The sequence below is a fragment of the Nerophis lumbriciformis genome, linkage group LG25, assembly GCF_033978685.3.
Source record: "Nerophis lumbriciformis linkage group LG25, RoL_Nlum_v2.1, whole genome shotgun sequence".
Taxonomy (NCBI): domain Eukaryota; kingdom Metazoa; phylum Chordata; class Actinopteri; order Syngnathiformes; family Syngnathidae; genus Nerophis; species Nerophis lumbriciformis.
This window is the reverse complement of record NC_084572.2, coordinates 17840791-17858304: the sequence shown is the minus strand read 5'-3', so window position 1 is coordinate 17858304 and position 17514 is coordinate 17840791. Positions and strand designations below refer to the sequence as shown.

The window sequence follows — 17514 nt, the reverse complement described above, 5'->3', positions numbered from 1 at the left end:
TGAACCCGATAGAACACCTTTGGGATGAATTAGAACAGAGACCGAGAGCCAGGCCTTCTCGACCAACATCGGTGTGTGACCTCACCAATGCGTTTTTGGAAGAATACCTATAAACACACTCTGCAACCTTGTGGACAGCCTTCCCAGAAGTGTTGAAGCTGTAATAGCTGCAAAAAGTGGGCCGACATCATATTGAACCCTATGGGTTAGGAATGGGATGGCACTTCAAGTCCATATGTGAGTCAAGGCAGGTGGTCAAATTTTGGCAATATAGTGTAGTTGTGGTGCATCCAAGAATTATTTATATAAGTTCAAAACAGGTGTCACTAGGTTTTAAAGACAGGGGAGGCTAAACCCCCAGTAAATAATATACCAATTGTGTTGAACCCTAATATTGTTATGAAAAAAAACACATAGGGGTTAGGTGACACCAAGAAATAAACTAGAAAATGATTCCTGACCAAAGCTCAGACTAGAGCTAGTCTTAAAAGCAGGAGGAGATGATGTCTGCTTGGAGGAGAGTTGAACACCTAAACAGTCCAGTTGTGATGCATTCAATTCCTTGAGAAGCTAATGAAGGAATGTGAACATACAGGAATGTTGACAAAGCACACAGTATGGATCTTCAATGACACTGTTTATTTATCACTTGACCTGTGAACATGTGATCACATGATGGTAAGGTCCGTCAACTATAGCTCAGTAGTGAAAGCCCCCTAGTCCTGTACATGAGCATATATCAGGCTAAAAATACACATCCGGTCAAGATATCGGTGTCTGCGCTGTACACAAAACTGTTTAGTGTTTGTAAACCGTGACAAGTCCAGAAGAAAATTAAGATAGTCCTTGGTTGATATGACAGTGTTTCGCTTCAGCCTAGATTATGTTACGGTGTCAGCGTCACTGCACCAACACCTGCTCCAAACCACCGGTAGTTCCATTCCTAGCCTTACATTAAAGAAGATGATTGGTCGGATATTTTAATACATATTTTTCGGTGCGAAACCCTGCCTGTTTTTTCTCTCTTCATCATTTTTATTAAGAATGTCTTCTTCTTGTTTGGGAGCAACATGAACAGTACAAGTAAGTGATGTTCCACATGGGATAGTTCCAGCTATATAAATACGATTTTGAATTGATTCAACATTTTTAAAAAGACGTTTTTAAGCTATGTCCGGGCTTACGTCATATGTCAGAAGCTCGGAGGAGCTTTTGTAACCATGTTTTGAAAAGGTTTTATCATAATTTATATGCCACAAAATATATTGCAAGAATCATTTTGAATTGGGAATCAATTCTGAGTCGAATTATCATCCCAATAGTTGGATTTGACCTGGTCGTTTTTGTAAGATTTCCGTCCCTATCTACGACACTGGAATAGAGATAGGTATGTTTACTTTTTTTACTAAACTAGTACCAAATTGGTGTTTTCAAAATGGGGTCATCGCCTAAACAGTGCTGAAATCGGTGCTTATAAAAAATAAGATAAGTTAATTTTTTTATGTCAACGCCTTTTTACTTAAAGGGGAACATTATCACCAGACCTATGTAAGCGTCAATATATACCTTGATGTTGCAGAAAAAAGACCATATATTTTTTTAACCGATTTCCGAACTCTAAATGGGTGAATTTTGGCGAATTAAACACCTTTCTATTATTCCCTCTCGGAGCGATAACGTCACAACGTGACGTCACATCGGGAAGCAATCCGCCATTTTCTCAAACACATTACAAACACCGAGTCAAATCAGCTCTGTTATTTTCGTTTTTTCGACTGTTTTCCGTACCTTGGAGACATCATGCCTCGTCGGTGTGTTGTCGGAGGGTGTAACAACACGAACAGGGACGGATTCAAGTTGCACCAGTGGCCCAAAGATGCGAAAGTGGCAAGAAATTGGACGTTTGTTCCGCACACTTTACCGACGAAAGCTATGCTACGACAGAGATGGCAAGAATGTGTGGGTATCCTGCGACACTCAAAGCAGATGCATTTCCAACGATAAAGTCAAATAAATCTGCCGCCAGACCCCCAGGAGAAGAGAGCGGATGAGGGTATGTCTACAGAATATATTAATTGATGAAAACTGGGCTGTCTGCACTCTCAAAGTGCATGTTGTTGCCAAACATATTTCATATGCTGTAAACCTAGTTCATAGTTGTTAGTTTCCTTTCATGCCAAACAAACACGTTGGTTAGAAGGCGATCGCCGAATTTGTCCTCGCTTTCTCTCGTGTCGCTGGCTGTCGTGTCGTTTTCGTCGGTTTCGCTTGCATACGGTTCAAACCGATATGGCTCAATAGCTTCAATTTTTTCTTCAATTTCGTTGTCGCTACCTGCCTCCACACTACAACCATCCGTTTCAATACATGCGTAATCTGTTGAATCGCTTAAGCCACTGAAATCCGAGTCTGAATCCGAGCTAATGTCGCTATTCCTTGCTATTCTATCCGCCATGTTTGTTTGTGTTGGCATCACTGTGTGACGTCACAGGAAAATGGACGGGTGTATATAACGATGGTTAAAATCAGGCACTTTGAAGCTTTTTTTAGGGATATTGCGTGATGGGTAACATTTTGAAAAAAACTTCGAAAAACAAAATAAGCCACTAGGAACTGATTTCTAATGGTTTTAACCCTTCTGAAATTGTGATAATGTTTCCCTTTAAAAGACTAACTCTGTCTGCTTCTCCATAAAAAAGCTACCTCAAACAAACCTGAATATACAAATTAATGAGGAGCTCATTGAACAAGTAACTGAAGTCAAATATTTGGGCATAATCATAGACTATCAGCTGAATTTTAAAAGTCACATTAAGAAAATGTGTAAAACCCTGAAGGCAAACCTAGGCTGTTTTAAGATTATAAGACACTGCTTAACTCTTAGCTGTGCTTTTACTTTTATGAATGCAATGATTCTTTCACACATATCTTATGGCTTAACTACATGGTCCCAGGCACACCAGTCATCAATCAAGACCATTGAGTGTCTTTATAACCGCACCTTGAAAGTTCTAGACAAGAAGAGTATACGGTATCATCATTGCCAAATTTTAACCAAATACAATATTTTAAGTTTTACCAATTTTATTTTGTTACACACAGTCAACCTGGTTTTTAAATGCTTGGATAACTCTGCTCCCCAATTGCTCTGCAAGGCAATTACAAGACTGCAAAGTGGCACCAGATCTACCACCCGAGCAATGTCAAAAGGCAACTGTTGTGTTCCATTTCGTAGGACATCTTTTGCCCAAACTGCCTTTTCAATAAAAGGACCACAACTATGGAACTCTTTACCGGACACTTAGAAAAGTATACCTGCACTTGTCACTTTCAAAAAACAAACAAAATTATGTCTAGTTGAACAACAATCGTGTTCCCATGTTTAGTTTTTACTCATTTTTACTAATTGGGTTTTATCTAGTCTGCACTTTGTCTGTGTTATTATTATTATTGGCTTTTATCTAGGTTGCACTTTGTCTATATTATTACTATTATCATTATTATCGACTCATTCTATTTTTTATTTTCCTATTTTAATGATGTTGGATCTGTGTTGTTGTTGTTGGGGACAAGTGTTGTAAATTAGCTTTGGCTACAAACACTATGATGCATACATTGGATAACTGTTTCAGATGTCTATGTTTTTGTATCCGTCCCTATTTCAAATAAACCTCTATACTTTTATAGAATTTTGTGACAATCAAATTGTAGGAATAGTAATTTAAATATGTCAGTTATATACATTAAACAATAACCAAGTAATACGTTCAAAAATAGGAAATATAATCCACAACAATCTGCACTCAGAGGGCGCAGACCTCTGTCAGGCCCTCCTTCCGATCGTAAAAAAAAAATGCTGAATACAGACGTTGATCTGGATCACCCTTAAAATGTAATCACTTGTTACTTAGCCCACTTCCGGAAAGTGTCATCAAAATCTGCCCACATTTTTTTTTTTGTTATGTAAAGCTAGCGGAATGAAAGAAACAAAGTGACGCTTTTGGTATTTTCACACAGAAGTTGAGGCGATCATAACATCGTAGAAATAATCCAGATCAGCCCAAAATGGAATCACGTGTTCCTTATCCCATTTCAGACATTTCCTGAAAGTTTAATTAAAAATATGCCTATAACTTTTCGAGCTATGTTGCGAACAACGGAACAACCAGCCTTACTAAGGTAAACTGATCAGGCGGTCCGGTTCTACGATCGGAATGAAACTGGACTCACTGGTGACGGTGGCAGAGAAGAGGACTGTGGAAAAACTAGTGAGCATCCTGGATGATGCCAGTCACCCTCTGGATACCGTTGTCAGTAGCCAGAGGAGCCTGTTCAGTGCTAGACTGCTTCATCCCAAGTGCAGGACTAATAGACTCAAAAACTCCTTTGTCCCACACGCCATTAGACTGTACAACTCCTCTCTGGGGGGAGTACTAGGATGACAGGGGATGCAAAACAATAACAGTGCAATACTTTTTCATAACATGGTCACTACTGCCTAGGTTCTCTTGTTATATTCTTATTTTACTGTTATATTTTGATTCTCATTGTTGATTTTTATTTTTATTCTTATTGTAATATTTTTCTATTTTAGCTTCCATTTATACCCCCATTATTTACTTTATACTTTTTAAATTTGATCTCAATTCTGTACACTGCTGCTGGAATTTAAATTTTCCTGAGGGAACTCTCCAATAAAGTACTATCTATCCATCTGTCTATCCAACCTGTTTTGAGAAGGTTTTATTATCATTTTTATACTTGAATCAGAGAATTGTGTTGAATCGAGAATTGATTTTGAATCGACTCGGAATCAAGTTGAACCGAGTGTTTTTCTAAGATTCACATCCCAGGATAGTTTTCCTCAAAATAACAACATTTTACACTTCTAGTATTAAAACAAATTTCCCATCTGGCAACACCGGTTGATGGTGACGGTGTAGCGACTGCACCGTAACATAATCCAGGCTTTAATTGCAGCTTTCCTTTTCATCAACGGTTTTGTGGCACTTGGAATCATCAGATCGAATGAGGCGCACAAATCAATGTTACACAGTTTTCTGGAGAAAAAAAAATGTTATATAGTTTTTTTTTATATATATATTGTTTTATATGTATAGATTTATATTCATTGAAAAGCTTTTTAAAATAGCACAGTAAACACTTTGCACACATGATAAAAACCACTGAACGTCTCTGATTGTTTACGTGTAGGTCGAGAGAATCCTCATAACTTCCCCTTCGACGAGCTCGGAAAGGAGCCGGAATATTAGCGAACATTCATGTGAGACTAAACCTTTCGCCTTTAAATCCCGTCTACAGAATATGTTGTAATATGTGAAGCACACAGAGAGAACAACTCAAACAAACCAAAGAAGTCATACATCTTTTCCTGTGCCGTATATTTCCTGTACACCACCCTCTGCATCCCACAGTCTTCTGTACAGTTGGCTCGCTGAGAAATAGCTAAAGGGCTCCACGGGATGTCGGTCCCAGTTTGTTAAGTCATGTAAACAAAACAAAAAAAAAGCTCCGAAAACCCCTTCTTTCCTCCGCTGAGTACTTCCGTCATCTTCACGATGTTTGTAGTCCTGATCTCAGTCCCGCTGAGAGGAATAAGGCCTTGGAATGTTCCTCTCAATTCTTTACCGCGACCTCTCTTCTTCATTGGCGTCCGGGGCCGAGGTTTTGTCTCGCAGCGTTTGCCGCCCAAGAGAAGAGAGACGCTTATCCAGAGTTGTCGTACTCCAAAGTTCTGTTATCGAGTCTGAGGTCTCTATGATCAGTATTGGCGGCCGATTGCTCAACTTCACGCTGTCTCTGACAGGTCCACGTGGAACGAGCTAGCAAATCCTCTTGCGGGCTGTGAAGACAAAGAACGGTCGTTAGGACAAATGACTGTTTCCCATGAGGCTTTTTACTTTTTAGAGATGGCTACAAATGCGATACGCGCCACAAAAGACTTGTTGTGAAGCTACTTATAAACCATGAAGCTCTTCTACTGAAACAATAGTCTTCTTTACGCTCCAGCGTCACGCCGTCTCACACCTCGAACCTCCAAATCCTCTGGGTGGAGCTCGACCTACTCAGTGGCTTAGTGGTTAGATTGTCCGCCCTGAGATCGGTAGGTTGTGAGTTCAAACCCCGGTCGAGTCATACCAAAGACTATAAAAATGGGACCTATTACCTCCCCGCTTGGCACTCAGCATCAAGGGTTGGAATTGGGGGTTAAATCACCAAAAATGATTCCCGGGCGTGGCCACCGCTGCCGCTCACTGCTCCCCTCACCTCCCAGGGGGTGATCAAGGGTGATGGGTCAAATGCAGCGAATAATTTCGCCACACCTAGTGTGTGTGTGTGACAATCATTGGTATTTTAATTTTGACATGCACCTCCCATCTAATCTGGCACCAACCATGACGACATGGACTACAGATCTGGGATGTTTTTTTTAGTAGGTCAGGCCTGAATCAAAAACATTTTGTACACTTTTTAATGTATGTGACATTTAGTGTACAATACAGGCCAAAAGTGTGGACACACCTTCTCCTCATTCAATGTGTTTTCTTTATTTTCATGACTACCGTATTTTTCGGACTATAAGTCGCAGTTTTTTTCATAGTTTGGCCGGGCTCCAGTGCGACTTATATTTGTTTTTTTCCTCCTTTATTATGCATTTTCGGCAGGTGCGACTTATACTCCGGTGCGACTTATACTCCGAAAAATACGGTATTTACATTGTAAATTGTCACTGAAGGCATCAAAACTATGGATGAACACATGTGGAGTTACGTACTTAACAAAAAAAGGTGAAAGAACTGAAAACATCTTTTATATTCTAGTTTCTTCAAAATAGCCGGGCTCCAGTGCGACTTATATTTGTTTTTTTCCTTCTTTATTATGCATTTTCGGCAGGTGCAATTTATACTCCGGTGCGACTTATACTCTGAAAAATGTGGTATTTACATTGTAAATTGTCACTGAAGGCATCAAAACTATGGATGAACACATGTGGAGTTATGTACTTAACAAAAAAAGGTGAAGGAACTGAAAACATCTTTTATATTCTAGTTTCTTCAAAATAGCCACGCATTGCTCTGATAACTGCTTTGCACACTCTTGGCATTCTCTCGATGAGCTTCAAGAGGTAGTCTGAAATGGTTTTCACTTCACTACCATGAATTGATTAACGTGGACCCCGACTTAAACAAGTTGAAAAACTTATCCGGGTGTTACCATTTAGTGGTCAATTGTACGGAATATGTACTGTACTGTGCAATCTACTAATACACGTCTCCATCAATCAATCAATCAAACTTCACAGGTGTGCTTGAAGGTCATCGAGAGAATGCCAAGAGTGTGCAAAATGCTAGTTTCTTCAAAATACCAGCCCTTTGCTCTGAATACTGCTTTGCACACTCTTGGCATTCTCTCGATGGGCTTCAAGCACATCTGTGAAGTAAAAACCGTTTCAGGTAACTACCTCGTGAAGCTCATGAGAGAATGCCAAGAGTGTGCGAAAAAGTAATCAGAACAAAGGGTGGCTATTTTGAAGAAACTAGAATATAAACGGTGGCATGTGCCTCACAATACGAAGGTCCTGAGTAGTCCTGGGTTCAATCCCGGGCTCGGGATCCTTCTGTGTGGAGTTTGCATGTTCTCCCCGTGACTGCGTGGGTTCCCTCCGGGTACTCCGGCTTCTTCCCACCTCCAAAGACATGCACCTGGGGATAGGTTGATTGGCAACACTAAATTGACCCTAGTGTGTGAATGTGAGTGTGAATGTTGTGTTGGCCCTGTGATGAGGTGGCGACTTGTCCAGAATGTACCCCGCCTTCAACCCGAATGCAGCTGAGATAGGTTCCAGCACCCCCCGCCACCCCAAAAGGGACAAGCGGTAGAAAATGGATGGATGGATAGAATATAAAACATTGTTTCAGTTATTTCACCTTGTTTTGTTAAGTACATAACTCCACATGTGTTCATTCATAGTTTTGATGCCTTCAGTGACAATCTACAATGTAATAGTCATGAAAATAAAGAAAACCCACTGAATGAGGTGTGTTCAAACTTTTGGCCTGTACTGTACATGAATTAAATTTTATAATTTTTTAATCAGACTTTAACTCAAACAAATTTATGGGAAACAAATTGTTCAAAAATTTATTTTTCAGTGCAAAATGCCAAATTTAACATCATTTGGAAACCTTCCTGTTAAAATTCTAAAGTAGGATTGAACCTGGTGCCTTATAAGACGAGCACTAACGCCGCGTTTGACAAAGGGGCCATTATATTGTTATCAGTGACACGGCAGGAAGGGGCTGGCAATACGTTCACTATTGTTTACCAAAAGTAAAGTAACTTAAAGACAACATAAGTCCATTTCAGAGGGTTGAATAGGTTAGTGTTCTTCTCTCTTTGACTAATGTCACTTGTTCAAACTTCTAACATTACAAAATAATAATAAAAGTATGTACATTGGATCAATATCGGTGTCAACCAATACTCGTAGCTAAAATTTCGGTTTCTTATTGTAAGTGGAAAAAGTTTGGGATACTTCAAGTTGAAATCTGTTTATATTTCATGTATTTGCTAAAAACTCACTCCCGTTACATTCTGTCCTGTGACTTAAATGAGTCATCATCACCTTAGAACAGGGGTGTAAACTCATTTTAGATCGGGGGCCACATGGAGAAAAATCTACTCCCAAGTGAGCCGGACTGGAAAAATCACGGCACCGATAAGTTAAAAATAAAGACAACTTCAGATTGTTTTTTTTGTTTAAAAATAGAACAAGCACATTCTAAAAATTTACAAATCATAATGTTGTTGTTTTTTTTTTTACACTTACATGTTGCGGTTAATAGTATTCTATCTTAATTTTTCGTTATTTATACTTTCTGACTAAATTATATGATAATGTTCATCAGTCAACTCATTGGTGTTAATTTTCAATCTATCAAGATATAAAAATAATATCAAAATCAAATTACAGGATGGTATTCATGTAGTTTGTTCATTTTCCTCAACTGATGTACTAACATCATGTGGTTTATTTTGTTTTTTTTTGTATCTACAAAGATACAAATAATTGCTATTGCGACATCTAGTGGACACATTTAGAACAGTTTATGCCATTAAAACATTTCGGCTAATTTTTATACTTAGCAAACTCATCCCAGATAAAACCTGTTCGGCCCGTGGGCCGTACGTTTGACACCCCTGCCTTAGAACCTTGTACAAAAATTAAATAACGTTTCTCAAGATGAACCATTACATCTCTTATTGTTTATTATCACAGTGAGGAAAAAAGAAAAGTTTATTTTGAGAGTTACAACAAACAAATAGCATTGATTCATAAAAATTGTCGCCTATACAACGAAGGGCTGAAAAAAATGTAATTTTGTGACAACTTTGCAAAAACACTCAAAACAAAAGAAAATAAGCCTGAGAAATACTACACAAAATACTGAATATATTACAATTTTAGCATCTTCAAAATACTATAAGTATATCAAATACTATAAATATATACAGCCGTGGACAAACGTTTACATACACTTGTTAAGAACATAATGTCATGGCTGTCTTGATTTTTCAATAATTTCTACAACTCTTATTTTTTTGTGATAGAGTTAAACATACTTGTTTGTCACAAAAAACATTCATGAACATTCATGAAGTTTGGTTCATGGGTCTACTGAAAAAGTATACATACAGCAACAGGGCCGGCCCGTGGCATAGGCCGTATAGGCAAATGCTAAGGGCGCCGTCCATCAGGGGGCGCCACGCCAGTGCCACAAATGTTGGAGAAAAAAAAAGAAGAAAAAAAAAGTTGGTACTATTATTTCTAAATACAAAAAATAATCCCACGTTAATTAAAATGCAAAGTAAAGCCTATTTAATAGAAATATTATTTGTTACAACATTACGCCCCCCCCCCCCCCCCCCCCCCCTCTCCCCCCGCACGGTGCGCCCCCTCCCTTTCCGTATCATGACTCTTTTTGGACGTCACCACATCAAAAAATCAACACAAGATGTCAAAACGGCCAAAACTGTCAGGTGCCCAGGGAAGAAAAAAGAGAAAAGAAGAGGAGGAGAAACGAGAAAAGACAGAGGTAGCAGGTAGGTGAGCCGAACATGAAATTATTTGTCTGTTACAGAATGTGATAGTAACCTGGCTTTGTAGCATTAAGCTAATGTCACATGATTCGGCAATTGCTAATCAATAAATAGCTAGTTCTGTTTTAACGTCGGGTTAATATTGTGGAGGGGGCTAAATTGTTATGGAAAATAATAATGTAACGTTAGGTAATTACAGATCCCACGTTACATTTTTCAGGGACATTTGTATTAGATCTTTTAAGCAGCTGTTTTTTGTTTACATTGTTATTGCCTTCTGGTTAGCTATGTTTGCCCTGCAGGTAATAGTCACTTTTCCACCCCTTTATATATTAGGTATAGTTGTAAGTAAAAAAAAAAGGTCAAAGACAAAGCTATTCGGTTTCTTGTGAGTATATACACTTCACTGCCGATGTGGGAGGGCGCCACCTAAAATCTTGCCTAGGGCGCCAGATTGGTTAGGGCCGGGCCTGTACAGCAACATACATTATCAATTTTGGTGATGTAGAAAAGTTATAATCAAATCAAATTAGTTTAATGGCATGGCCTGTGAGTGATTATGATGACCTGTTGACTTCTCTGAGCCCATTTAAATAGGGCTCATGTGATGCAGTCATTAGACTCGGTTACAAACGCGACAATGGGAAAGTCAAAGGAACTCAGCACAGATCTGAAAAAACTAATCATTGACTTGAACAAGTCAGGAAAGTCACTTGGAGTCATTTCAAAGCAGCTTAAAGTCCCAAGAGCAACTGTGCAGACAATTGTTCGTAAGTATAAAGTGCATGGCACAGTTTTGTCACTGCTACGATCAGGAAGAAAACACAAGCTATCACCTGAGTAAATGGGACAATGAAAAAGGAGCATTACCTCCAAACTCTTCAGGACAACCTAAAATCATCAGCTCGGAGGTTGGGTCTTGGGCGCAGTTGGTTGTTCCAACAGGACAATGACCCCAAACACACGTCAAAAGTGGTAAAGGAATGGCTAAATCAGGCTAGAATTAAAGTTTTAGAATGGCCTTCCCAAAGTCCTGACTTAAACCCCATTGAGAACATGTGGACAATGCTGAAGAAACAAGTCCATGTCAGAAAACCAACAAATTTAGCTGAATGTCACCAATTCTGTCAAGATACGTGGTCAAAAATTAAACCAGCAGCTTGTGGATGACTACCAAAAGGGCCTTATTGCAGTGAAACTTGCCAAGGGACATGTAACCAAATATTATCATTGCTGTATGTATACTTTTGACCCAGCAGATTTGGTCACATTTTCAGTAGACCTATAATAAATTCATAAAAGAACCAAACTTCATGAATGTTTTTTTGTGACCAACAAGTATGTGCTCCAATCACTCTATCACAAAAAAAATAAGAGTTGTAGAAATGATTGGAAACTCAAGACAGCCATGACATTATGTTCTTTACAAGAAAGTAAACTTTTGACCAGGACTGTCAGCATGTATAATTAAATATGTATATGTTGTTATTAGGAAACAAACACAATTGTTGGTGTGAAACGCAAAATATGATGTCTTTACTTCTGGGGCTATTCTTGTTTTTAACACACTGACAAATCTCTCTTGTGCCAAAACAAAGCTCATATATTTGAAGAGACTGGATCATAAATCCAATAACGGTGTAAAAAAAATACTTTTATATTGTGCATTTATCGTAACCCCTTGGGACAAAGGAGAGGAGCAGGTGCTATATTCAGAGTAGGCGACAGCACCTAAAGGCTAAATAGCAATTATCTTTCTCACAGACAACTTCTGCATCAGAGACTGATTGCTTAGCACTGTTTGCTCCCTCGCAAACAATTCCTCACTTTGTCTGCAAAGGAAAATTGCCGGTGTACATGCGGTGACTGGAAACTAAACGCATATATGGAATGCATTCTCTTCTCTTAGAGCTAATAGATTATTCATGTTGTGTGGGAGCTTGGAAATGATTTGTTATCATCTCCTAATGAATTCTGTACATCTTCTTTATAGTTGGAAATGTTGATGCTTTTGGATGTTTAAGAGTCATTTCACTGAATCACTGCCATCCGCTGGTTGTAGAACTCTTCAAATAAACTCACGATTCGGTCTTTTTGTCATCTCTAAATTAGGGCTTGGGGATTAATAGGCACAAAGCATATGGTAAAATTAGTCATGCAATTTATTTTGAACACACATGCTCCTTGGAGCAACTGTGATTAATCGTGATTTTGAAAAAAAAAAATCAATTGACAGCACGACTCGAAACTTTGAACCGTTTCTCAAATTGTATGTTGGAGTTGTAGTCAGCACGGGAAATTGCATTATTTGTGTCTACACTCTAGTATTCGTGTTAGGACAATACATACACCTGCAGCTCTGTGGCAGCGGTGTTCAATCTAATCATCAGGCTAAGTGTTCTACCTGGTAGAGGTAGTAAGTACACAGGGAAATGTGGACTTACTACTTCGACTGGGTAGAGGTTGCATCATTCACAGCTTCTGCAGGCCACATCTGGGCAGAATGGGCGGGGAGTGTTTTTGACGGGTAAAGTGTAATAAATACACAGCACCACATGTGTACTTACTACTTCTGCCCGGTAGAAGCAGCACTATCTACAAACCCCGTTTCCATATGAGTTGGGAAATTGTGTTAGATGTAAATATAAACGGAATACAATGATTTGCAAATCATATTCAACCCATATTCAGTTGAATATACTACAAAGACAACATATTTGATGTTCAAACTGATAAACTTTTTTTTTTTTTTTTGCAAATAATCATTAACTTTAGAATTTGATGCCAGCAACACGTGACAAAGAAGTTGGGAAAGGTGGCAATAAATACTGATAAATTTGAGGAATGCTCATCAAACACTTATTTGGAACATCCCACAGGTGTGCAGGCTAATTGGGAACAGGTGGGTGCCATGATTGGGTATAAAAACAGCTTCCCAAAAAATGCTCAGTCTTTCACAAGAAAGGATAGGGCGAGGTACACCCCTTTGTCCACAACTGCGTGAGCAAATAGTCAAACAGTTTAAGAACAACGTTTCTCAAAGTGCAATTGCAAGAAATTTAGGGATTTCAAAATCTACGGTCCATAATATCATCAAAAGGTTCAGAAAATCTGGAGAAATCACTCCATGTAAGCGGCATGGCTGGAAACCAACATTGAATGACCGTGACCTTCGATCCCTCAGACGGCACTGTATCAAAAACCGACATCAATCTCTAAAGGATATCACCACATGGGCTCAGGAACACTTCAGAAAACCACTGTCACTAAATACAGTTTGTCGCTACATCTGTAAGTGCAAGTTAAAGCTCTACTATGCAAAGCAAAAGCCATTTATCAACAACATCCAGAAACCCTGCCGGCTTCTCTGGGCCCGAGATCATCTAAGATGGACTCATGCAAAGTGGAAAAGTGTTCTGTGGTCTGACGAGTCCACATTTCAAATTGTTTTTGGAAATATTTGACATCGTGTCATCCGGACCAAAGGAGAAGCGAACCATCCAGACTGTTATCGACGCAAAGTTTAAAAGCCAGCATCTGTGATGGTATTGGAGTGCATTAGTGCCCAAGGCATGGGTAACTTACACATCTGTGAAGGCACCATTAATGCTGAAAGGTACATACAGGTTTTGGAACAACATATGCTGCCATCTAAGCGCCGTCTTTTTCATGGACGTCCCTGCTTATTTCAGCAAGACAATGCCAAGCCACATTCAGCACGTGTTACAACAGCATGGCTTCGTAAAAAAAGAGTGTGGGTACTTTCCTGGCCCGCCTGCAGTCCAGACCTGTCTCCCATCGAAAATGTGTGGCACATTATGAAGCGTAAAATACGACAGCGGAGACCCCGGACTGTTGAAAGACTGAAGCTCTACATAAAACAAGAATGGGAAATCATTCCACTTTCAAAGCTTCAACAATTAGTTTCCTCAGTTCCCAATTGTTTGAGTGTTGTTAAAAGAAAAGGCCATGTAACACAGTGGTGAACATGCCCTTTCCCAACTACTTTGGCATGTGTTGCAGCCATGAAATTGTAAGTTAATTAATATTTGCAAAAAAAAAAAAAAAAAGTTTATGAGTTTGAACATCAAATATCTTGTCTTTGTAGTGCATTCAATTGAATATGGGTTGAAAAGGATTTGCAAATCATTGTATTCCGTTTATATTTACATCTAACACATTTTCCCAACTCATATGGCAACGGGGTTTGTATTTGAGCACGGATTTGTATTCACTACTCCTACCCATTAGAGGTAGCAGGTACACAGGAACACATGTGCCTGGAGCTCGGTGGCAGCAGTGCTCAATCGAGACTACATGCTCTGTGTTCTACCCAGTAGAACTTGGAAGTACATAGGGAAACGTGTACTTACTTCTCCTACTGGGTAGGTTGCATCATTAACATCCTCTGCAGGCCATGTGTAGGCAGACTGGGCAGGGGTAGTAAGTGTGCATGTGTTTTTGCGTACATTTACTACTGGGAAGAGATAGTAAGCACGCAAGAACACATTTTCTGGATAAAAGTAGTAAGTACACACAACTTACTTATTTTGAGCGCAAATGTGTATTCACTACTCCTACCCATTCGAGGTAGCAGGTACACAGGAACACATGTGCCTGGAGCTCGGTAGCAGCAGTGCTCAATCGAGTCTACAGGCTCCGTGTTCTACCCAGTAGAAGTTGGAAGTACATAAGGAAACATCGGTAGTTATTTCTCCTACTGGGTAGGTTGCATCGTTCACATCCTCTGCAAGCCATGTGTAGGCAGACTGGGCAGGGGTAGTAAGTGTGCATGTGTTTTTGCGTACATGTACTACTGAGTAGAAGTAGTAAGTATGCAAGAACACATCTTCTAGATAGAAGAAGTAAGTACACACGTATTATTTATTTTGAGAGCACATATGTATTCACTACTCCTACCCAGTAGAGGTAGCAGGTACACAGGAACACATGTGCCTGGAGCTCGGTGGCAGCGGTGCTCAAATAAATCAACAGGCTCCCTGTTCTACCCAGTAGAGGTAGTGAGTACACAGGGAAACATGTGTACTTACTACTCCTACTGGGTAGAGGTTGCATCGTTCACATCCTCTGCAAGCCATGTTTAGGCAGACTGGGCAGGGGTAGTTGTCAAGACTTGGTCCTGGGTGTGTGCTTTTCCGGGATGCAACGGACAGTTGGCACGGGCGAGACGGGAACCAAGGTACATGATTTATTTATGAAAAAAAAGATCAAACAAAAAGCGCGCACAATGGCGGAGAATAAGCTATGAAACCAAAAGACTATAGCAAAAAAGTACAAATGAAAAGCACGCACAGTGGCGGAAACTATGAACAATTAAACAAAACATTAACTGTGGCTTGAGAAACAAAAACTTACTTGGCATGGAACCGGCATGAAAAAGGAGCAGCAAGGATCATAAGGGTGTGCAGAAGCATATATGGGGTGCGAGGTCGTCAGGCCGAACAACAGAAAATGAATTAACTTAAATACTTATGGACATGATTAACAACAGGTGCGTGACTCAAAACAGGTGCGTGACATGACAGGTGAAACTAATGGGTAACTATGGTGACAAAACAAAACTGCACAAAAAGGTCCAAAAATAAAGCCTGATCACACAGACATGACAGAGCCCCTCCCTTAAGGACAGATACCAGATGTCCAAAAAAATCCAAAGATCAATAGTCATGGGAGGGCGGGAGGGGGACATGGCGGTGGGTCGCCAGCCCAAGTGGCCCCGAATTCACCGAGGCAAAGTCAAGTGGCGGCGGCGAGTGGAACGCCGCTGCAGCAGGCGAGGCGGGCGCCCAGGGATTGGCCACATTCGTGGCCGACTGGGAGGTGGGCGCACTTGGCGTGGCGGACGACCAGGTAGCGGCCATATCCGTGGCCGAAGAGGAGACAGGCGCGTCGTCAACTTGGCAGGCGTGGCAGCTCGGCGTGGCAAGTCAGGCGGCGAAGCTCGGCGTGGCGCGTCCGGCGGCGAAGCTCGGCGTGGGTCTTGGTCTTGGTCTAGGCGTGGGTCTCGGTCTTGGTGTGGGTCTTGGCATGGCGGGTCTTGATCTTGGCATGGCGGGTCTTGGTCTTGGCATGGCGGGTCTTGGTCTTGGCATGGCGGGTCTTGGTCTTGGCATGGCGGGTCTTGGTCTTGGCATGGCGAGTCTTGGTCTTGGCATGGCGAGTCTTGGTCTTGGCATGGCGAGTCTTGGTCTTGGCATGGCGAGTCTTGGTCTTGGCATGGCGAGTCTTGGTCTTGGCATGGCGAGTCTTGGTCTTGGCATGGCGAGTCTTGGTCTTGGCATGGCGAGTCTTGGTCTTGGCATGGCGAGTCTTGGTCTTGGCATGGCGAGTCTTGGTCTTGGCATGGCGAGTCTTGGTCTTGGCATGGCGAGTCTTGGTCTTGGCATGGCGAGTCTTGGTCTTGGCATGGCGAGTCTTGGTCTTGGCATGGCGAGTCTTGGTCTTGGCATGGCGAGTCTTGGTCTTGGCATGGCGAGTCTTGGTCTTGGCATGGCGAGTCTTGGTCTTGGCATGGCGTGTCTTGGTCTTGGCATGGCGTGTCTTGGTCTTGGCATGGCGTGTCTTGGTCTTGGTTTTGGCTTAGCGGGTCTTGGTCTTGGTCTTGGTTTGGCGGGTCTTGGTCTTGGCCTTGGCTTGGCGTGTCTTGGTCTTGGCATGGCGTGTCTTGGTCTTGGCGTCGAGCTGGTACCGGAGCTTGGCATCGTGGAGCTGGTACCGGAGCTTGGCGTCGTGGAGCTGGTTCCGGAGCTTGGCGTCGTGGAGCTGGTACCGGAGCTTGGCGTCGTGGAGCTGGTACCGGAGCTTGGCGTCGTGGAGCTGGTACCGGAGCTTGGCGTCGTGGAGCTGGTACCGGAGCTTGGCGTCGTGGAGCTGGTACCGGAGCTTGGCGTCGTGGAGCTGGTACCGGAGCTTGGCGAGGAACTTGGCGTGGTGGAGCTGGTGCTAGCCTTGGTGCGGCGACAGGTGCTAGCCTTGGTGCAGGTGGAGGTGGCCTAGCTGGGGGTTGTGGCTTGGCAGGTCGGAAGACTGGTGAGGGCGGTCGTGCTGGAGGCTGTGGCTTGACGGGTCGGTAGACTGGTGAGGACGGTCGTGCTGGAGGCTGTGGCTTGACAGGTCGGTAGACTGGTGGTGGCGGCCGTGAGGGAGGCTGTGGCTTGGCATGGTGATGCCGAGCCACCCCACCAACACAGCTCCCGACCCCAGCCCCCCCCTCAAGGGGCGGATACCAGACGCGCTCCCTGCGGTCTGGAACTCTCTGTAGGGGTGGGCGGAGGAGGGCAGAAACCTCCCCATTAAATTGTCCAAATTGTCTTTCTTGGGCCTGGGATTGAGTGGGTGAAAAAAAATTGTTTTGTGTCTTGGGTGTGGCTT

At 41.8% G+C, this 17514-nt stretch overlaps 1 protein-coding gene across 3 annotated transcripts in view; it reads right to left on the bottom strand.

Annotated features, from left to right (window-relative positions):
* Window positions 1–625: 625 nt before the first annotated feature.
* pcdh10a (protocadherin 10a) overlaps window positions 626–17514 on the bottom strand; it is an 85601-nt gene continuing 68712 nt past the window's right edge. For all 3 annotated transcript variants that reach the window (XM_061983915.1, XM_061983917.1, XM_061983918.1), the window contains one exon: window positions 626–5863. In XM_061983915.1, coding sequence (XP_061839899.1) covers window positions 5844–5863 — 20 coding nt within the window. In that variant the 3' untranslated portion in view covers window positions 626–5843. The remainder of the gene's footprint in view (window positions 5864–17514) is intronic.